This window comes from Oncorhynchus kisutch, linkage group LG18, assembly GCF_002021735.2.
Source record: "Oncorhynchus kisutch isolate 150728-3 linkage group LG18, Okis_V2, whole genome shotgun sequence".
Lineage (NCBI taxonomy): Eukaryota > Metazoa > Chordata > Actinopteri > Salmoniformes > Salmonidae > Oncorhynchus > Oncorhynchus kisutch.
In genome coordinates, this window is record NC_034191.2 from 37,377,503 (window position 1) to 37,400,303 (window position 22,801).

The 22,801-nt window shown below is 46.3% G+C and overlaps 1 protein-coding gene across 3 annotated transcripts in view; it reads left to right on the forward strand.

The window, feature by feature from the left end:
* Positions 1-22,180, forward strand: part of LOC109908973 (serine/threonine-protein kinase SIK3 homolog) — a 47,264-nt gene extending 25,084 nt beyond the window's left edge. The window contains exons 10-25 of one of the 3 annotated variants that reach the window (XM_020507795.2): positions 3,182-3,259; positions 3,931-4,040; positions 4,255-4,411; positions 4,526-4,675; positions 6,538-6,611; positions 7,076-7,210; positions 8,300-8,441; positions 13,852-13,980; positions 14,509-14,567; positions 14,822-14,925; positions 15,109-15,406; positions 16,904-17,604; positions 17,814-17,980; positions 18,258-18,387; positions 18,881-19,007; positions 19,860-22,180. In XM_020507795.2, coding sequence (XP_020363384.2) covers positions 3,182-3,259; positions 3,931-4,040; positions 4,255-4,411; positions 4,526-4,675; positions 6,538-6,611; positions 7,076-7,210; positions 8,300-8,441; positions 13,852-13,980; positions 14,509-14,567; positions 14,822-14,925; positions 15,109-15,406; positions 16,904-17,604; positions 17,814-17,980; positions 18,258-18,387; positions 18,881-19,002 — 2,556 coding nt within the window. In that variant the 3' untranslated portion in view covers positions 19,003-19,007; positions 19,860-22,180. The remainder of the gene's footprint in view (positions 1-3,181; positions 3,260-3,930; positions 4,041-4,254; positions 4,412-4,525; positions 4,676-6,537; positions 6,612-7,075; positions 7,211-8,299; positions 8,442-13,851; positions 13,981-14,508; positions 14,568-14,821; positions 14,926-15,108; positions 15,407-16,903; positions 17,605-17,813; positions 17,981-18,257; positions 18,388-18,880; positions 19,008-19,859) is intronic. The other 2 variants (XM_020507796.2, XM_031795982.1) reach the window with 2 other exon arrangements.
* Positions 22,181-22,801: the final 621 nt, after the last annotated feature.

Below are 22,801 nucleotides of genomic sequence, written 5' to 3' on the forward strand. Positions count from 1 at the left end.
CTTTTTGTACTGCGGTGATTGGTTTAAATTGCAAGCCCTCTTTTTGTACTGCGGTGATTGGTTTAAATTGCAAGCCCTCTTTTTGTACTGCGGTGATTGGTTTAAATTGCAAGCCCTCTTTTTGTACTGCGGTGATTGGTTTAAATTGCAAGCCCTCTTTTTGTACTGCGGTGATTGGTTTAAATTGCAAGCCCTCTTTGTACTGCGGTGATTGGTTTAAATTGCAAGCCCTCTTTGTACTGCGGTGATTGGTTTAAATTGCAAGCCCTCTTTGTACTGCGGTGATTGGTTTAAATTGCAAGCCCTCTTTGTACTGCGGTGATTGGTTTAAATTGCAAGCCCTCTTTGTACTGCGGTGATTGGTTTAAATTGCAAGCCCTCTTTGTACTGCGGTGATTGGTTTAAATTGCAAGCCCTCTTTGTACTGCGGTGATTGGTTTAAATTGCAAGCCCTCTTTGTACTGCGGTGATTGGTTTAAATTGCAAGCCCTCTTTGTACTGCGGTGATTGGTTTAAATTGCAAGCCCTCTTTGTACTGCGGTGATTGGTTTAAATTGCAAGCCCTCTTTGTACTGCGGTGATTGGTTTAAATTGCAAGCCCTCTTTGTACTGCGGTGATTGGTTTAAATTGCAAGCCCTCTTTGTACTGCGGTGATTGGTTTAAATTGCAAGCCCTCTTTGTACTGCGGTGATTGGTTTAAATTGCAAGCCCTCTTTGTACTGCTGCGGTGATTGGTTTAAATTGCAAGCCCTCTTTGTACTGCGGTGATTGGTTTAAATTGCAAGCCCTCTTTGTACTGCGGTGATTGGTTTAAATTGCAAGCCCTCTTTGTACTGCGGTGATTGGTTTAAATTGCAAGCCCTCTTTGTACTGCGGTGATTGGTTTAAATTGCAAGCCCTCTTTGTACTGCGGTGATTGGTTTAAATTGCAAGCCCTCTTTGTACTGCGGTGATTGGTTTAAATTGCAAGCCCTCTTTGTACTGCGGTGATTGGTTTAAATTGCAAGCCCTCTTTGTACTGCGGTGATTGGTTTAAATTGCAAGCCCTCTTTGTACTGCGGTGATTGGTTTAAATTGCAAGCCCTCTTTGTACTGCGGTGATTGGTTTAAATTGCAAGCCCTCTTTGTACTGCGGTGATTGGTTTAAATTGCAAGCCCTCTTTGTACTGCGGTGATTGGTTTAAATTGCAAGCCCTCTTTGTACTGCGGTGATTGGCCAGTTTTATGCCAAAATATTCTGATTTTTACTGTTTTATGTGGAAATAGTGCGCTGATTGGTAAAGTGTGCAAGCCCTCGCATAATATGCGGGCCATTGTTGAATTTAAAAAATTTGAATTGCAATCCTAGAGGGACTTTAGTACTTTAGTGGTCCTCTGTAGCTCAGGTGGTAGAGCATGGCGGTTGCAACACCAGGATAGTGGGTTTGATTCCTGGGACCACCCGTACGTAAAATGTATGTATTCAGAAAGTATTCACACCCCTTGACTTTTTCCACATTTTGTTGTTACCAAGTGAAATTCAAATGGATTTAATTGTAATTTTTTGTCAATGATTTACACAAAATTCTAACATTGGTAAAAATAAATACATTAGTGTTTGTTATTTATGATTATTGTATCTTGATTAGATAGGTAAACATCTGATGTTCTGCACCTGAACAAGGCCGTTAACCCACTGTTCCTAGGCCGTCATTGTAAATAATAATTTGTTCTTAACTGACTTGCCTAGTTAAATACACTGCTCAAAAAAATAAAGGGAACACTTAACCAACACAATGTAACTCCAAGTCAATCACACTTCTATGAAATCAAAGGTCATACAGGCACATGGAGGCCACACACACTACTGAGCCTCATTTTGACTTGTTTTAAGGACCTTACATCAAAGTTGGATCAGCCTGTAGTGTGGTTTTCCACTTTAATTTTGAGCGTGACTCCAAATCCAGACCTCCATGGGTTGATAAATTAGATTTCCATTGATCATTTTTGTGTGATTTTGTTGTCAGCACATTCAACTATGTAAAGAAAAAAGTATTTAATAAAAATATTTCATTCATTCAGATCTAGGATGTGTTATTTTAGTGTTCCCAATTTTTTTTAGCAGTTTATATTGGAAAAAAAAACTATTCAATCCCCCTGAGTCAATACATGTTAGAATGACCTTTGGCAGTTGTGAGTCTTTCTGGGTAAATCATTAAGAGCTTTCCACACCTGACACCTGGATAGTGCAACATTTGCCAATTTATTATTTTGAAAAATTCCTCAAGCTCTGTCACCTTGGCTAATGATCATGGCTAGACAACCATTTTTAGGTCTTACCATAGGTTTTCAAGCAGATCTGTCAAAACTGTAACTCGGCCACTCAGGAACATTCATTGTCTTCTTGGTAAGCAACTCCAGTGTAGATTTGGCCTTGTGTTTTAGGTTATTATCCTGCCTGAAGGTAAATTCGTAGTGTCTGGTAGAAAGCAGACTGAACCAGGTTTTACTCTAGGATTTTGCCTGTGCTTAGCTCCATTCTTTTTTTCAAAATGTTTCTTTCAAAAAATATTTTTTATTCCCAGTTCTTTACGAATACAAGCATGCCCATAACATGATGCAGCCAACACTATGCATGAAAATATGAAGAGTGATACTTAGTAATGTGTTGTATTGGATTTGCCCTAAACATAACACTTTGTATTCAATACAAAAGGTGAATTGCTTTGCCACATGTTTTGCAGTATTACTTTAGTGCCTTGTTGCAAATACAATACATGCTTTGGAATATGTTTTATTCTGTACAGGCTTCCTTCTTTTCACTCTGTCAGTTAGGTTAGTATTGTGGAGTAACTACAATGTTGTTGATCCATCCTCAGTTTTCTCCTATCACAGCCATTAAACTCTAACTGTTTTAAAGTCACCATTAGCATCACGGTGAAATCCCTGAGAGGTTTCCTTCCTCTCCGACAACTGAGTTAGGAAGGACGCCTGTATCTTTGTAGTGACCAGGTGTATTGATACACCATCCAAAGTGTAATTAACTTCACCATGCGCACACCATCCGTTATGTTGAGGTGAACAGAGTGACCCACATCCCCCTATCAGCAGGCCAGAGCAGATTGCTAGCCAATCAGGTTTGATCATGGAGTGACCTTAGCTGTGTGTGTGTCTGTGTGTGCGCGTGTCTTTTTCCTGCAGACGGATCAGCAGGGTAATCCTGTTAGCATGAATGTCCCTCACGTCCAGCTGATCAACCCAGAGAACCAGATCGTTGAGGTTAGTGAGTCAACCCACATCCATTTCACAATCCCCTGCTCTAGTGACACTGACATGGTGGCCTGTAAGATTATTATAAATTTCTTTAAAGTCCAAGACGTTTTTTTTTTTTATCTCGATACAAAATCATTTCTGGGTAACAATTTAAGTACCGTACTGCGATTTGTTTTCAAATTAACGGTCAAAAAGAAACAAAAATAGCTTTTTTAGCAAAGAGCAATTTCTCAAGCAAGAATTTTGCTTGGACTGTAGTCTAAACTAGCTGTTGTTGGCAGTGACGTTTGGGACTCTCTATCTTATTGTTCTATTAGCTAATTTACCAGGCAGGCCAGAACTCCATCCCACCTAAACAGGCAGAGATTTCAGGCGTGCTTTTCAAACAGCTCTTACACTAAAAGGACATCATCATAATTTCCACAATTTCACAGTATTATTCCAAACTCATAGTGAGGAAATATATATAAAACTGCACTGGCCTTTTTAAGTAGGAATTTAAGAACTTGTTATCTAGACTGCACAGCAATTGTGTTGTTTTGTGGGATCCTACACTAATATAACCCTGTGATTCACATAAATCCAACTCTGAATTACTCAGATACACACTGGCATACCACATACACAAATGAATGCATTTTTACACATACAGATATTGTTTGTCCTTTGCTGTGTAGCCGGATGGAAACATGGCCCTGGACAGTGATGACGCAGAGGAGCCGTCTCCAGAGGCCATGGCTCGCTACCTGTCCATGAGGCGTCACACTGTGGGCGTCCCAGACCCCAGGTACTGTATTCACCTTATCTCTCCTGTCTGTCTGGCCGTTTGTCTGGCCGTCGGTCTGTCTCTCTGTCTTGCCGTCTTGTCTGGCTGTTTGTCTGGCCGTCTTTTATCAGTGTGTGTGTGTACCCATGTGTGTGTACTTACGTGTGTGTGTGTGTGTGCGTGCGTGTGTGTACGTGTGTGCTTTCATCTCTTTGCTGACTGTGTTCTCTATCAGGACGGAGATGCAGGAGGACCTGCAGAAGCTGCCCCCTGGGTTCCCCCGTGTGGCCCCCCAGCCCCCCTTCCCCATGCCCCCCACCATGGGCCACATGCACACACTGATGCCCACCCAGAACCCACACCTGCAGCCCACACAGCAGCTGGAATACAAGGTGAGGGATCAGAAAGTGTGTGTGTGGGGTATGACAGAGTATAGTTACATAGTCCATGTACATCTATATATGTATGGGCCAAACTGATGTTCCTCCTGCTCTCTGTCCCTCCAGGAGCAGTCCCTGCTGCAGCCGCCCACCCTGCAGCTGCTGAATGGCATGGGGCCCCTGGGCCGCAGGGCCTCGGATGGTGGGGCCAACATCCAGCTGCACGCCCAGCTACTGAAGAGGCCACGGGGACAGTCCCCTCTGGTCGCCAACCCTGTGAGTCCCTGCCCTCCCAATGTTAGTGTGTGTGTGTGTGTGTTTAAGAGCCAGAACTGGATTCAAATGCATGTGTATTTGTTATTTAAATACTTATTTTCTGTGTATGATGCGCGCTGTGTTAAGAAGCAGTGCGGCTTGGTTGGGTTGTGTTTCGGAGGACGCATGGCTCTTGACCTTCGTCTCTCCTGAGCCCGTACGGGAGTTGTAGCGATGAGACAAGATAGTAACTACTAACAATTGGATACCATGAAAAAGGGGGTAATTTTTTTTTTTAAATAGCCAACTATTTGAAAATATTTTCAAATACTTATTTACAAATCCATGATTTTAAATACTGGGTTCAAATGCATGGGAGTATTTATTTGTATTTGAAAATATACTGTGTATTTGAGAATTTCCAAATACATCCCGGTATTCAACTACTTGTGTTAAAAAAATATATATATATATTTTTAAAAGTGTACTTTCAAATGTCTTTGAAAGTTAGCCTAAATAATATTTAAACTCAGGTCACTTAAGAGTATAGTTTTTGTCTAGTCCAGTCTACTATGCCATGTGCTCTGTCAGTGCCCATTTACCTGCTCTGTCAGTGCCCATTTACCTGCTCTGTCAGTGCCTATGTACCTGCTCTGTCAGTGCCTATGTACCTGATCTGTCAGTGTCTATGTACCTGATCTGTCAGTGCCTATGTACCTGCTCTGTCAGTGCCTATGTACCTGCTCTGTCAGTACCTATTAACCTACTCTGTCAGTGCCTATTTACCTGCTCTGTCAGTGCCTATTTACCTGCTCTGTCAGTGCCTATTTAGCTGCTCTGTCAGCGCCTATGTACCTGCTCTGTCAGTGCCTATTTACCTGCTCTGTCAGTGCCTATGCACCTGCTCTGTCAGTGCCTATGCACCTGCTCTGTCAGTGCCCATTTACCTGCTCTGTCAGTGCCCATTTACCTGCTCTGTCAGTGCCTATGTACCTGCTCTGTCAGTGCCTATGTACCTGCTCTGTCAGTGCCTATGTACCTGATCTGTCAGTGCCTATGTACCTGCTCTGTCAGTGCCTATGTACCTTCTCTGTCAGTGCCTATGTACCTGCTCTGTCAGTACCTATTAACCTACTCTGTCAGTGCCTATTTACCTGCTCTGTCAGTGCCTATTTACCTGCTCTGCCAGTGCCTATGTACCTGCTCTGTCAGTGCCTATGTACCTGCTCTGTCAGTGCCTATGTACCTGCTCTGTCAGTGCCTATGTACCTGCTCTGTCAGCGCCTATTAACCTGCTCTGTCAGTGCCTATGCACCTGCTCTGTCAGTGCCTATTAACCTACTCTGTCAGTGCCTATTAATCTGCTCTGTCAGTGCCTATGTACCTGCTCTGTCAGTGCCTATGTACCTGCTCTGTCAGTGCCTATGTACCTGCTCTGTCAGTGCCTATGTACCTGATCTGTCAGCGCCTATTAACCTACTCTGTCAGTGCCTATTTACCTGCTCTGTCAGTGCCTATGCACCTGCTCTGTCAGTGCCTATTAACCTACTCTGTCAGTGCCTATTTAGCTGCTCTGTCAGTGCATATGTACCTGCTCTGTCAGTGCCTATGTACCTTCTCTGTCAGTGCCTATGTACCTTCTCTGTCAGCGCCTATGTACCTGCTCTGTCAGTGCCTATGTACCTGCTCTGTCAGTGCCTATGTACCTGCTCTGTCAGTGCCTATGTACCTGCTCTGTCAGTGCCTATGTACCTGCTCTGTCTACTGAGGTGACAGTGGTTTCATACACCCCCCACCTGTTTTCATAGTGTCACTGTCCAACATTGTTTTTCCTCATGTTCTCTCTCTCCTTGTCCCGTTCTCCCTCTCCCTCTCTCTTGCAGCACCCCATCCCGGCTGTGGCTCCGGTGGATGAGGAGGGCTCTGACGGGGAGCCCGACCAGGAGGCGGTGCAGAGGTAAGCCTGGGAGGGTGACAGGGACAGGGGGGCTTTGGAGCGTGACCGTAGAAGCGCTGGTGTTCCTGGGTTACTGGGAGTTGAGATGCAAGTAGGCTGCAGCACTGCTTTCTGCCACCGGGGGACCTGGCCACTTGTTCCGGTGCGCCCCTCTCATCACGCAACTGGCTTTCATAAGGCGATCAATCAACTCCTCTCCAACTTCTACCAGATCTAAATCTCCTCTTAAAATATCTCTCTCTCTCATTTCAAATTATGCCGCCAAATTATCCCGCCACGGCTTCGCTTACACTAAGCTTGCTCAAACAATCCAATCCTCAAATTGGAACGGGGGGTTGTGGGCGTTATCTGATGTGTGATTCGTCCTGCCTGAAGGAAGGGGGAGGATGGTTTTTTTTCCCTCTCCCCCAATGAGGACGGAGAGCTGACCAGTGCTGCTTCCTGTCTCCCTCCCCGCGGCCCAGGTACTTGGCGAACCGCTCCAAGCGGCACACGACGCACGCGCTCATGAGCACGGCGCACGGCGGTGAGCCGCTGGCAGACTCGCAGAGGCCCCAGGGCTCCCGACAGAGGGGGTGGGCCCCGGAGCAGCACTGCCGGTGAGGGGCCCCACACTGTGGCTGACAGACACCCCGCCCCAGGCCAGGGGGGGCATGCATGGGCCCCGACCCACAGCAACGAGGGAGCAGGGACAGTATCTAGAGATAGGGACACAAGCACTAAATACACACATACACCCCCTTCACTGAGCCAAAAGTCCTCACTGGGGGGGGTGCATGGGCGCCAGCATTCAGCGAGGCAGGGAAAGGGGCACAGGAACTTAGGAGACATTCACAGAGACACATTCTCACGCTATAATGAGCTAGAAGTCCATACCGGGGGGGGGGGCACCATGCAGGTTACACTATCACAGTCACCAGCTTGAAGCATACGACATGAGGACTTCTAGTGATCCAGGGGTAGGTTAGGTAACAGAACCAGTTGTCAGAGCCTTGCGCCGGGCTCCGAGTTCTCCTGAGCTGCAGGTCAGCCGTTGGACAGTCTGGGTTGTGGGGAAGTTGCCATCTCATTGTCTGAGGACAGATATCATCGAGCATCTCAGAGTAAGAGTGCTGATCTAGGATCAGCTCCCCATCTAATCTCGTTCATTGGGATCTTACCCGGGCAAAACTGATATTAAATCAGCACTCTGAGACGTTTGATACATGCGGCAAGTCTTCTGATACTGATTGAACACGCTCAGCTCAGTTTAGGAGAAGCATCTTTATTGTAATTATTCCAAGCCGTTCGTTCTACAGCCAGTTTGAGTCAGCCTAGTTATTCTCTGATTTCTCTAGCTAGCTATTCTCGGTATAGACATTTCTTTTGCTTGTTTGACTGCAACTGAAGGACGCTTCAGGTATTGGATTCTCCAAATGACCTTGTCGATCAGGTCTTGGTTTGGACTGGGTATGACGACACCGCGACGCAGTCCTGCTGTGTGTTGCTGTGGATCCTCTGCTCACGGTTCTAGGATCAGCTGTTTGTTTACAGTGACATTATGATGGTGCAGAGAGACCAGAGGATCTCATGTAAATGTGATTTTTCATTTTTCTGTCTGTATGCGACTTCACCTCTGTGTCCATTTCTATGTATGTCTGGCTCCTGTCTATGTGTCTGTTTGTTTGCGGCTCTGCGCTTCTCCCCAGGTCCATCTACAAGGACTGTAACACCCTGCACTTACCCATGGAGCGTTTCTCCCCCGTGAGGCGCTTCTCCGATGGGGCCACCACCATCCAGGCCTTTAAGATCCACCTGGAGAACAGCAGCCTCATCAGGCAGCTCAAACAGGTACTGTACACCCCCACCTGGTTCTGTGCACACCCACCTGGTTCTGTGCACCCCCACCTGGTTCTGTGCACCCCCACCTGGTTCTGTGCACCCCCACCTGGTACATACAGTGCATTCAGGAAGTATTCAGACGCCTTGACTTTTCCCACATTTTATGTTACAGCCTTACTCTAAAAATGGATTAAATAAACACAAATCCTCGTTAATATACACACTATACCTCATGATGACAAAGCGAAAACACGTTTTCACATATCTTTACAAATTTATGAAAAATAGAAAACAGATACCTTATTTACGTAAGTATTCAGTCCCTTTGCTATAAGACTTGAAATTGAGCTCAGGTGCATCCTGTTTCCATTGATCATCCTTGAGATGTTTCTACAACTTGATTGGGGTCCACCTGTGGTAAATACAATTGATTGGACTTGATTTGGAAAGGCACACACCTGTCTATATAAGGTCCAAAGTTGACAGTGCATGTCAGAGCAAAAACCAAGCCATGAGGTCGAAGGAATTGTCCGTAGAGCTCAGAGACAGGACTGTGTCAAGGCACAGATCTGGGGAAGGGTTACAAAAAATGTCTGCACCATTGAAGATCCCCAAGAACACAGTGGCCTCCGTCATTCTTAAATGGAAGAGGTTTGGAACCACCAAGACTCTTCCTAGAGCTGGCTGCCCAGCCAAACTGAGCAATCGGGGGAGAATTGCCTTGATCAGGGAGGTGACCAAGAACCTGATAGTCATTCTGACAAAGATCCATTGTTCCTCTGTGGAGATGGGAGAACCTTCCAGAATGACAACCATCTCTGCAGCACTCCACCAATCAGGCCTTTATGGTAGAGTGGCCAGATGGAAGCCACTCCTCAGTAAAAGGCACATGAGAGCCTGCTTGGAGTTTGCCAAAAGGCACCTAGAGTACTCAGACCATGAGAAACAAGATTCCCTGGTCTGATGAAATCAAGTTTAAAGTCTTTCGGGACAAGTCTCTGAATGTTCTTGAGTGACCCAGCCAGAGCCCTGACTTGAACCCGATCGAACATCTCTGGAGAGACCTGAAAATACCTGTGCAGCAACGCTCCCCATTCAACCTGAACGCGCTTGAGAGGATCTGCAGAGAAGAATGGGAGAATGTGCCCAAATACAGATGTGCCAAGCTTGTTGCGTCATATCCAAGAAGACTAGAGGCTGTAATCGCTTCCAAAGGTTCTTCAACAAAGTACTAAATAAAGGGTCTGAATACTTATGTAAATGTGATATTTCCATTTTTTTTAAATACATTTGCAAACATTTCTAAAAACCTGTTTTTGCTTTGTCATTATGGGGTATGAAAAAAACTATTAAATCTCTTTTAGAAACACTCAAGGGTTCTGAGTACTTTTTCAAAGCACTGTATCTCACAGCCTCCCGAAAGACAAAGCATTTTAATGTTTTCTTCTTTCATGAGAGACTTGTCCTGATTTACCCCTACCTGCAGCTCCTGAGCATAGTCCTGCCTTACCCCGTACCCGCTCCAATGTATCTACAGTGGGGCAAAAAAAGTTTTTAGTCAGCCACCAATTGTGCAAGTTCTCCCACTTAAAAGATGAGAGGGGCCTGTAATTTTCACCATAGGTACACTTCAACTATGACAGACAAAATGAGAAAAAAAAATCCAGAAAATCACATTGTAGGATATTTAATGAATTTATTTGCAAATTATGGTGGAAAATAAGTATTTGGTCACCTACAAACAAGCAAGATTTCTGGCTCTCACAGACCTGTAACTTCTTCTTTAAGAGGCTCCTCTGTCCTCCACTTGTTACCTGTATTAATGGCACCTGTTTGAACTTGTTATCAGTATAAAAGACACCTGTCCACAACCTCAAACAGTCACACTCCAAACTCCACTATGGCCAAGACCAAAGAGCTATCAAAGGACACCAGAAACAAAATTGTAGACCGGCACCAGGCTGGGAAGACTGAATCTGCAATAGGTAAGCAGCTTGGTATGAAGAAATCAACTGTGGGAGCAATTATTAGGAAATTGAAGACATACAAGACCACTGATAATCTCCCTCGATCTGGGGCTCCATGCAAGATCTCACCCCATGGGGTCAAAATGATCACAAGAACGGTGAGCAAAAATCCCAGAACCACACGGGGGGACCTAGTGAATGACCTGCAGAGAGCTAGGACCAAAGTAACACAGCCTACCATCAGTAACACACTACGCCGCCAGGGACTCAAATCCTGCAGTGCCAGATGTGTCCCCCTGCTTAAGCCAGTACATGTCCAGGCCCGTCTGAAGTTTGCTAGAGAGCATTTGGATGATCCAGAAGAAGATTGGGAGAAATGTCATATGGTCAGATGAAACCAAAAGATAACTTTTTGGTAAAAACTCAACTCGTCGTGTTTGGAGGACAAAGAATGCTGAGTTGCATCCAAAGAACACCATACCTACTGTGAAGCATGGGGGTGGAAACATCATGCTTTGGGGCTGTTTTTCTGCAAAGGGACCAGGACGACTGATCCGTGTAAAGGAAAGAATGAATGGGGCCATGTATCGTGAGATTTTGAGTGAAAACCTCCTTCCATCAGCAAGGGCATTGATGAAACGTGGCTGGGTCTTTCAGCATGACAATGATCCCAAACACACCGCCCGGGCAACAAAGGAGTGGCTTCGTAAGAAGCATTTCAAGGTCCTGGAGTGGCCTAGCCAGTCTCCAGATCTCAACCCCATAGAAAATCTTTGGAGAGAGTTGAAAGTCCGTGTTGCCTAGCAACAGCCCCAAAACATCACTGCTCTAGAGGAGATCTGCATGGAGGAATGGGCCAAAATACCAGCAACAGTGTGTGAAAACCTTGTGAAGACTTACAGAAAACGTTTGACCTCTGTCATTGCCAACAAAGGGTATATAACAAAGTATTGAGATAAACTTTTGTTATTGACCAAATACTTATTTTCCACCATAATTTGCAAATAAATTCATGAAAAATCCTACAATGTGATTTTCTGTAAAAAAAAATCTCATTTTGTCTGTCATAGTTGAAGTTTACCTAAGATGAAAATGACAGGCCTCATCTTTTTAAGTGGGAGAACTTGCACAATTGGTGGCTGACTAAATACTTTTTTGCCCCGCTGTACCTGCTGCTCCTGAGCATAGTCCTGCCTTACCCCGTACCTGCTCCAATGTATCTACCTGCTGCTCCTGAGCATAGTCCTGCCTTACCCCGTACCTGCTCCAATGTATCTACCTGCTGCTCCTGAGCATAGTCCTGCCTTACCCCATACCTGCTCCAATGTATCTACCTGCTGCTCCTGAGCATAGTCCTGCCTTACCCCGTACCTGCTCCAATGTATCTACCTGCTGCTCCTGAGCATAGTCCTGCCTTACCCCGTACCTGCTCCAATGTATCTACCTGCTGCTCCTGAGCATAGTCCTGCCTTACCCCGTACCTGCTCCAATGTATCAACCTGCTGCTCCTACATAGGTGCCCAGACTGCCCACAACCCCTGGGGCGCAAGTGTGAATGCCACACAAGCCTCCCTTGACGTCATCCACTTGTTTTCCTACACAGTGAAAGGACAGATTTAGATACTGAGCCTCTTTAGAGAAGATTCAGTGTAGAGTTAGTGTGTACGTCTCCACTTTGTACTGTCCCGGTGCCTTAATGACGGACTCCCTGATGTCGTCTATCGTCATACTAAACTGTCTGGCCTCACTGGAAAGTATTTTGTTAACGCGTCCGGGGAAAAGAGTGTGTCTTACCGTGATTCAATGAATGCCTTTGTCACAATAGAATCACTTGCATACGCACATAGCTAAATAGCTTGTCAAGTGCTCTACTTTTGCCTCTGGATGTTCCAGGTGGTATGAAACACAGGAACTGGCTCTCCATTGAGGTCCCATCAGTTGAAAGGCCTCTTGTAAATTCTCATTCTCTCAAACCCGCTGGTCCTTATTTCCCCCTTACCCACCTGCTCCCGCTGGTCCTGCCTTAACCCGCACCTACCTGCTCCATTGTATCGACCAGTGTAGAGACACCAAAACACAGGTTTCTTCTTGTTTAGTCTGTATACTTAAAGACCCCTCCCTCCCATCCATCTTTTTTTCCAGAAACCATACCATTCTACCATTCTCCGAAACCAAGGACATTTTTAATTTTCTGCTTTTCATTCAATATGTTTCCATGTAAAGAACAAGTCATCGATGTACTTTTTTTCATCTTTTTTTTTCTTTCCATCCATCTTTTTTTCGACCTTCTGTCACCTGCACCTCTACACAGCGCCGAGGCATATTGCAATATGTAAAGACTTACCAAAAACCAACTTTTTATTTTTATTTTTTATTTTTGCATTGCTCTGCAGTCTACAATACTTCTTTGGGTAAGCACTGCAGCTCCTAAGCATTGTCCTGCCTTACCCCAAACACTTCTGTTTCACTCTATCTTCCTTCTGCACCTCAGTGTGCAGGCACTTGATGTAATCCACTTACTCCCACTTAACCTTCAATTAGTCTGATTCCATACACAAGGACAGATTGTGCAGTGTTGGACTGAAACACTGAACTGCTTTAGCAATCGAGTCGGTGTGTAATAGACACAGCTCCAAGGTGGGGGGCATCAAGAGGTTCAGCAGGTTTGAGGATATTGGGATTGGCCTAAGGGTGCTGATGTCACTGGAGTGGTAATTAAGGGGTAATACCACAGACTCAAGTTTGGGATGGTGTTATGGTGAGAGTAAACACTAGGCTGTTGGGTCACGGGGGTGAGCGTCAATACAAAACAAGCTGCCATTGATGTCGCCAGCACTTCTGCCCTCGGTCAAAGCTAAAGTCATTACGTGACCCAGAACTAAGTCCGCTAGCCTTGTCCCAGATCTGTTTGTGCTATCATGTCAACTCTTTGTCATGCCAAAATGATAGCACAAACAGGTCTGGGACCAGGCTAGATATCAGCTAATCAATTGAACAGTTTAATGTCGAGGCTGTGATGAGAGACTAGCGCTAGAGAGGTGGCGGAGGGATCTCCAAGGTCGTTGTAACAGTACACAACAGGGCAGTAGGGAAAATTCTATATTGATGACTTCAGAACCGGTCTGTATTATGGAGTTAACAGCCATTTTAGAAGTGTAAGGAAGGACCACATGCCTTACACACAAACCTCATAGACCCTGAAATGGATTCAATTTAAATCAAAAAGCTTTATTGTCCATCCAAAATACATACGAAGGAAATGGCCTTTTCTGACATGCGACAAATAATTGATTTGAATCTCTTTTATTGTTGCGTTCTATATTATCGTCGGATGGGGTATTCTGCGTGAAATTGACCACAAGTAATGCTATTCATTATATTTCAGGTTCCACAGGTTCTTTCTTTGTGTGGTCTCTAACAACAATATGTTTGTTGTGTGTTTGTGCGCGTATGTGTACCAGGAGTGTGAGCAGCTGCAGAAGATGTACGCTTGCCCCCAGGACGAGCGGCTGCTTGAGCACACACAACAACAGCATTTCCTGTACCAGCAGGAGCAGCAGATTCTACACCAGCAGATACAGGTCACTGTGACACACACCGACACAGGCACACACACACACACGCGCACGCGGTGACAGACACACACACACACAGAGACACACATACACAGAGACACACAGAGAATGACACAGACACACATACACAGAGAACAACACAGATACACAGAGAAAGACACACATACACAGAGAAAGACACACATACACAGAGAAAGACAGACACACATACACAGAGAACGACACAGACACACAGAGAGACACAGACACACATACAGAGAAAGACAGACACACACACACAGAGAAAGATACAGACACAGACACACATACACAGAGACACACACACACACTGTGTGGTTTGTATCAGCTGGAGCAGTGTTTTCTACACCAGCAGATGCAAGTCACTTTGAGCCTGGGACATTTCTGTCCCCATCTGTGAAAGACACTCACACACTGGGAAATGCAGGTCGATGTGACACAAACACCGTAAACACATGCCATTATGCGTTCCTAAATAGTTTCCCCATTAGCAAAATCTTTCTCTCCATTCTGCAGGCCCTGTCTTTGGGACACGGAGACTGCCAGCCCAGTCACCTTACCCACCAGCTCCAGAGGTGAAAACACCACACACACCCTGAGTTGTCAACACCCGCACACTCTGAGCAAGAGACTGATGATTCTCATTAGTGTCTAAAAACAAGCATTTATTTTTATGCGCACAGGTTCAAAGGAACACACTCTATGGCAATAGTCTGCTAAACACATTTCGTGGAGATCAGAGAAGCTCCACCAACAAGCCAGGCTTTTGTTTCGCTCTATTGATTTGAAGTGTTATTTACATCCCTGTCTGTTCTCTCCCTTCCCTCAGGTTGCATATCCAGCCCTCCAGCCCACCGCCTACACATCCCAGCAAAAACCTTTTCAGACAGCCCAATCAGAGTCCCCCTCCAACAGCGATGATGCAGGGGCACGGTGAGTTTTAACTCCACCCCTTATTCCTACTTGTCTTTTTATTGGACTAAAGGACTGAATGATCAGTCAATATGACAAAATTGTTAATGATCCCTTATTAAGACTAAGTGATGGTTGAAATAACCTGTTTGTAGGTGTATTAGCTCTCTCCTGACTGACTGATCTCTCCCTCCTACCCCCCAGGTGTACCATCAGCGGTGCAGTACCAGCACGCCCCCGCCCTCTACCAGCCCTCCAGCGGGAGCCCCCCCCCTTGCGGCCTCCGCCCCGTCACACTGCCCCCCCAGCAGCAGCAGCCCTGCTCCTCTTCCCGTGGGGGGGGTGTCCCCATGCCCCAGCAGCAGGTGACTATCCAGGTGCAAGAGGTGGAGCTGGGAGGGGGCGGGGCCCTGCAGCGCCAGCAGCAGGCTTTCCTTTCCACGCCATGCTCCCACCGGGTCCTGGGGAAGCAGCTGAGCGCAGACAATGCCGAGACCCACAGGTGACCCTCACGCTGCCTGTGTGGCTGACCCGTCATGGCTGTTCCCCTTTGCACTTTTTCATTTTACTTTTTGTTTTCCCTCCATCACTTTTCTTAAACTTTCATGTTCTTCAACTCTGTGTTTTGGACTTTCTCGTATGTCCTCACACTGTAAATACCTCCATTTCATCTAACCCCCCCCCTCCTTCAGTTATTGTAGATTTCAGTCTCTCATACCTCAGTCAACCGTAGGAAGCCATGTTCCTGAAGCCCAAAACTCACTCATAATTCAGTTTTATAAACCGTGTTGCCCGTGGTGTAAATATCTTTGGGCTTGTATTATTGGGAGGCAGGATTTAGAGGCAGCATGGGAGGCATCCTAAATGGCAGCCAATTCCCCTATATCCTGAACTCCTTTAGACCACGTGCCCTGGTCAAAAGTACTCTATATAGCAGGGGTGTCAAGCAAATGGACCCAGTGAGCCCATTCAATCTGGCCCTTTTGAAAACGAAAGCTAGACAGTCAGGGAGCATTAAGAAAATCCATAGAGGTTATATTATCTTTTGCACTTTTTGACTGCGAGGAAATGTAATCAATATTAAGTGCGGATCTCGGGACCTCTGTGAAGACCGAATGCGACCTGCGGGGCGAAAATCGTTGTTTACGCCCCTGCCAATCATGGACAACAGGGTCTTACACCTGATAGGTTAGTGGATTTCAGACAAAATCTTGTGGGTTTTTACATTGAGAAATACCACTGTGACCAAAGTGTTTTGATAAACCAAAAAACCTACTTGGCGGAATAAGGAGACTTCCCACCGCCCGCTGATTCCCCCGCTGAGATTGGCTGACTAAATGGGCGTAGGTGGTGGGATGACTGCTCGTGGTAGGAGTGTCCCTTCCAGCTGGTAGGAACTAGGAATTCCTATACCCAACAGTCTGTGTGTTGTATTTCTCCTCCACCCCAGCTGGTAGTAACACTGTAGGACCTAAACACATATTCACCCAACAGTCTGTGTGTTGTATTTCTATGCTAAGCCTAGACCATGTTCACTGAGAGGGGGTGACAAGCTTGGTGGTTACCTCATCATTTGATTTTCCTGTCATTTCCTCTGGCAAAGCAACAGAATTTGGGTGTATTTGAGGTTGTCACTCAATACCATGACTCCTTTAATCCGGAAGGCTTCTGTGCTAATTATCACCCATAATAGTGGGTCAAACTGTTGTATTTAAGATGTAGAATTGTATTGTCATGTCAGAATCACGTAGGCATATTTGTGTTTTGTCATACTTCTCTCACCACTCATACTGTTCATAATAACTCATTTAATTTTTATACTACTACTAATAATAACTGCCATTTATTTCTTGTATACTTCCTTTTTCCAAAATACTTCATCTCAATGGTGTATTTGTTTTTTTCCCTCTCAGAAGTATTTGCATTGGATGATACATTTTGTTGCAAGTAGCATATAAGCTGACTATTCCACTCTCTTCCCTGGTCCCTCCCTCCCCAGTCGCAGCCTCGGACGGTTCAACACATACGACCAGGCCGCCTTCAACCCCCATCTGTTCGGCGAGGGGTCTCGGCCATCGGGGGTGGTGGGGGGCTACAACCCCTACCTCCAGGGGACCTCCCTCAAGGTGCCAGGGATGGAGGGCTACCAGGGTGGGGTGGTCGGTGGCACTGGAGGCGGGGGCTACGGGAGCCCCTCTGCCCTGCAGCAGGCTCTCCTCTCCCCCACCCCCCTGGAGTACCGGCCCCAGCAGCATGTCACCCCCACCCTACAGGGTCTCCTCTCTCCCCGCCACTCCCTGACGGGCCACGCCGACCCCCGCCTGCCCCCCCAGGACCTGGCCTCCCTGCTGAAGAGGCAGAGCCCTCGGCCGGCACCCCCCACTTCCCCCAACGTGCCCCAGGACTACACGGAAATGCTGCTGCTGCGCCAGCTCGGCCAAGGGGAGTCTCTGGAGCCGGGAAGCCCCTACCACCACCTCCTCCAGATCAGGCCCCCAGATGTCCAGCCCCCCAGCCTACCCCACTCAGAGAGCATGGAGGAGGATGACCTGCCACCCGGCTACCATGAGGGCCTCCTGGCCAAGGCCCAAGGCTGTGGGGATGGCCATGACCTGCTGGGCCCCCCCCAGGGAGGGACGCCCCCCTACAACTCCCCCACACACAGACACGGCTACATCAGGAGCACCCCCACAACCAGAGGTAACGGTCAAGCAGGCTCAACCGTAGAAATAGAAGGACTATTTCGATTCTGTACATTCTATTTCTATGGTGTCAAACAGCTTTCACATCCCTGTATGCTGATACTCACATGCTTTTTACACATTCCTGCTTCGGTCACACAAGCTACATTCTACATTGTTAACTTAGCAAATTCAGTAATCCCTCCCTCCCTCTCTTCCCCCTTCCAGACAATGAGCATGTTGACTGCAGGACCCAGGGGCAGCAGGTTATGGAGCAGGGCGTGCCTGACCGTAACGGAGTGGGCTACTCCACCAGGGGCCCCCAGGGGGACGGCTATCGGCCCCGGGGCCAGCTACAGCGCCACCACACCATCCAAACCTGCGACGACGCCTATGTGAGTCTCTCACGGTGCCTTAATGTGCTCCGTTTGGGACACACAGAAGTAGAATCTACAGAATCTCTTAGCCTCTTGTGTAGCTCTCAAAGGACTGGATAGTTTCAATGGATATGTCTTAGGCTAGGTAAACTATCAGAAGGCACGATGGACCTTGTTGCTGCTCATACGTACCTTTTCAGATCTGTGTGGCATGCCTAGGGGTAGGGACTCGGGGTAAATTTGGAATTGTCTGTGTGCGTTTATGTACTTAACGTGTCTTTCTGTACCGCCTCAGGACCAGGCCGAGCCCATGTCTGGGATGAGCCTATTGGCTGGCAAGGCTCTGAGCTCCGCCCGCATGTCTGACATCCTCAGCCAATCATCTCTGACAGGAAGCCAGCAGCTCCACCAGCGGGAAGAGTCAGGTCAGTGTCACCTACACACACACCAAATGAGGTAAAGTGAGTGAAACGTGGCAGTCTGGTCTAAGTAAAATGTGAACTCTAAAATAATCTCTGTCACAGACATATGCCGTTTTAGCAGACACTTGCATGCATTTTCTATTGGTGGTCCCAAAGGGAATTTAACCCATAATCCTGCCGTTATAAATAGATATATTATTGTGAAATACACCGGATAGGTGCAGTGACGTGTTGTTTTACATGGTCAGCCATAGTAGTAAGGCGCCCCTGGAACAAATTAGGGTTAAGTGCCTTGCTTAATAGCACATCGGCATATTTTCACCTTGACGTCTCGGGTATTCGAACCAGCGACCTTTCGGTTACTGGCCCAACGCTCTAACCGCTAGGCTAGCTGCCGCCCAACGGAGCCACAGAGGACCATGCACATGCACTCACAACACCCACCTGCCCTGAACATGGAGGAGTTCTTCATTCTGTGTGTGTTTTCTCCTGGCAGTATGTGACGTGGAGGGAGAGCTCCACGCTGGTGCCTGCTACCCGTCGTCCTGCACCAGCAACATCCTTCACAGCTACAAACCCCCAGACCTGCAGTACAGCATGGAGCAGGCCGGGGTCTAGCACGGGTACGCACATGCACTTAGTCTGCGTCTCAAATGGCACCCTATTCCCTACTTTTGACCAGTAGTGCACTATACTTGGGGAATCGGGAGCCATTTTGGACCAACCTCACAGTATGACTCTGTTGCCCGAACTCAGTCTACACAGTCAGGGAATGTCCTTTACCTGACTCATGTCAATGGTTGTCCATACTGTTGCCACTGTTTGTTTATTTCATTTTTAGATGTAACAAATTCTTATTTACACTGACACGCTACCGGGGAACAGTGGGTTAACTGCCTTGTTCAGGGGCACAGCAACAGATTTTTACCTTGTCAGCTCGGGGATTCGATCCAGCAACCTTTCGGTTACTGGCCCAACACTCTAACCACTTGGCTACCTGCCGCCCCAAAATGTTAATGCTGTTCTTAAATCAGTTGTCATTTAATTAAACTTTCATTTAGCCCGGCAGGTCATTTAGGATACGATTCTCATTCACAGTACTGACTTGGTTGGTCAAGAGGTGAACAGGACTAGAAGTGTTAGTGCTACTAGCTAGGGGAAATCCTGAGGGAATCTCAATGGTATTACCTTGATTCCTCACCTCTCTCCTTACTTCCTTCTCTAAGCTCATTGGGAGAGAAGGACTGGGGGGGATCCTCAGATATACCTGAACAGGCAGTTAACCCATTGTTCCCAGGCCGTCATTGAAAATAAGAATATGTTCTTAACTGACTTGCCTGGTTAAATAAAGGTTAAAAAAATATATATATGCTTTTTGAGATGGAGGCAAGGAGAGAGGGCACAAGGAACCAAAGAAAGACAATTGAAATTCAACCCTAGTGTAACTCTGTCCCTCTGTGTTCTCTCTCTCCTAGGAGCGTCTTCTGTGTATAAAGGTCCACATCAGCCACCTGTGTTGAGCAGCATCACGCCAAACCGCCATTGTCTGTCTGGAGGGGGCGCAGTCCGTCAGTCATGGGGCTTGGGGGAGGGCAGGCAGCCTGCAGGCTGCAGCCCGGGGTGGGTGGGGGGGGATTGGCTGGGCGAGGGGAGTGGGTTCAATGCCAGCATTCTGTTCTGCACAGCCATCTAGCAAGCATTGCCATCATTGGCTCTCTCCATTTCTGCTCTTCCGTCCGATTGGATAGATTGGGCTCTGCTTCCCCCTATCACTTCTTCCTTCCTACCCCCTTGCGGTCCCGCTCTCCTGCCCCCTTACCCCCCCCCCCCCCCTCCTCCTAACTGTTGCCATAGCAACATACTCATGCGCCTCAATGTCCCAGACATTCATACAGGCAAAACGTATAGATAACATAAACTTACACATGCACACACTCAGCCACAAACCCAAAGTATTCACACCAAGTCTGTGCGCAGGGATTCCTGTGAGGTTCTGTCCGCTCCTCCCTCTCCCCTCCACTGTATTCCAGTGGACCATTCCGGAGCGGGCTGTGATCTCAGAGCCTATGAGTGACCCATTCCATTGGGCTTGCAGGGGTGGGATTGGGTCAGGCTCAGAGGTGCAAAAAAAAAAAAAACAGCTCAGTGACAGCTCAGTGACATCGAGGATCGCACAGCACAACCAGCTCTCATTTTTTATTTTGTTTTCCTGTTCTGTTCTTTTTATTAATTGTTTTTAAAATTCATTTTTACGGGCTAATGTTCATCTAGAAATGATGATCATTAATGTTATTACTGTTTTCTGTCAAATACGTTTTATTATGATTACAATGAGAATTATTATTAAAGGAGAAAAAACTGTTCTGTGTTGCAAGGAAGACAACATTTTAGTTTTGATTACTTAAGAAATTCTGCACTTTCGGTTCAAGCTATCTTTAATTCTTCTCCCTGTTTACCCTCCCATACTGCCTTCTCCTTTTGTCACTCCCTTGTTCTCTCTTGTTTTATGCCCTTCTCTGCCCCCCCCTCCCCTCCCGTTCTTCATTCCATCCTACTCTCTCCCTCTTTTTCCACTCCCCATCACTCCCCTGCCACCTTTTGTGACAGTGTGGCATTGTGTGTAGTTTTAACAGACATGCTTCCCCTTCCTCCCCTGTACAGCGACACCATGTATAGACCACAATTGCTGTATCCCATTTTTTGGGGGGGTGTTGGGGAGGCATTTTTTATATTGTTATTGTTATTATTTGTATTTTTGGATGTCTTCAGATATCTTTTTTTCCTTTCTTCTGAATATTGAGATTTTTAGCCAAAAGAGTACAGGGAGAAAATCCTCCGTTGTCATAAAAATAGATTGTTCTTATTGTTTTATTATCGAGACACTTGAAGAGGAGAGTGGTTATTTGTTACTTTTTATCATTTCAATCATTGATCTCGTCGTTGTTGTTATCGTTTTCTGTTTTTTTGGGGTAGATTTGGCAGGCAATGGGTTGTGGGGTGGTTCGGTGCTGGGAATGCAGTCATTGAAACGGAGGGGAACTGTAATATAGCTGACATATCATCACCATCATCATCATCGTAAGACATTTTTAGAGGCGGAGATGGACAGACCCCTTCTCCACTCGCTCCCCCAATCTGCAGTGGTACCCTCCGTCTCGGACCTCATCGCCCCCTTATTGGCCAACACACACTGGACATTGCCTCTTCTCCCGACTCTGGCCCAGCTCCGGCCACATCCAAGGAGGAGACTACTACTCTGCACATGTGCTGCCTCCCTTTTCTATCTCTTTCTCGCTCTCTATCGTTCCCTCCCTTCATCACATGATCATCAAGTGAGACCTACTCCAGCCCCAATACTGAATTCAGTCCTTCATCTCTTCAGAGGGAGAGAAATGAGGAACTGACCAGAGACAGACCGGTTGCTTCAGTTTGACCCCAGCGCAGTATGTACAGTTCAGATAGTGAGCAGAGGGGGTGGGAGAATGATCCGCCTCCCTATCCCCACCTTGTCCGCAGGACTCCCAGTGCATCATGGTCCAGCAAGGGACTGTGAGTGTGTTGCTGATGAGTGAGCACCTCATTGTCTTCTTCCTTGTCTGTTTCTGTCTGACTTCCCTCTCATCATCTGTAAACCAGCTCTTTGCTCGGCACCTGTATCCTATGTTTTCTCTTTCTATTGTTTATTTTGTTTTTGGGAGTACAAAAATACTAAAGTGCAACAACGATGATTAAATAGAATTACCAACCAAACTGAGATGAATTAAATAAATATATATAAATAAATAATTTAAAAAGACAATGTGTTTGGGTGATCAATAGATTTAAGGAATCTGTATACCACCTGGGAATTTATGCTTGTTTTTTTGTCAGTCTGAATGTCACACTGCTTGTTTTTTGTCAGTCAGAATGTCACACTGCTTGTTTTTTGTCAGTCTGAATGTCACACTGCTTGTTGTTTTGTCAGTCTGAATGTCACACTGCTTGTTTTTTTTGTCAGTCTGAATGTCACACTGCTTGTTTTTTGTCAGTCTGAATGTCACACTGCTTGTTTTTTGTCAGTCTGAATGTCACACTGCTTGTTGTTTTGTCAGTCTGAATGTCACACTGCTTGTTTTTTTTGTCAGTCTGAATGTCACACTGCTTGTTTTTTTGTCAGTCTGAATGTCACACTGCTTGTTTTTTTGTCAGTCTGAATGTCACACTGCTTGTTTTTTGTCAGTCTGAATGTCACACTGCTTGTTGTTTTGTCAGTCTGAATGTCACACTGCTTGTTTTTTTTGTCAGTCTGAATGTCACACTGCTTGTTTTTTTGTCAGTCTGAATGTCACACTGCTTGTTTTTTTGTCAGTCTGAATGTCACACTGCTTGTTTTTTTGTCAGTCTGAATGTCACACTGCTTGTTTTTTTGTCAGTCTGA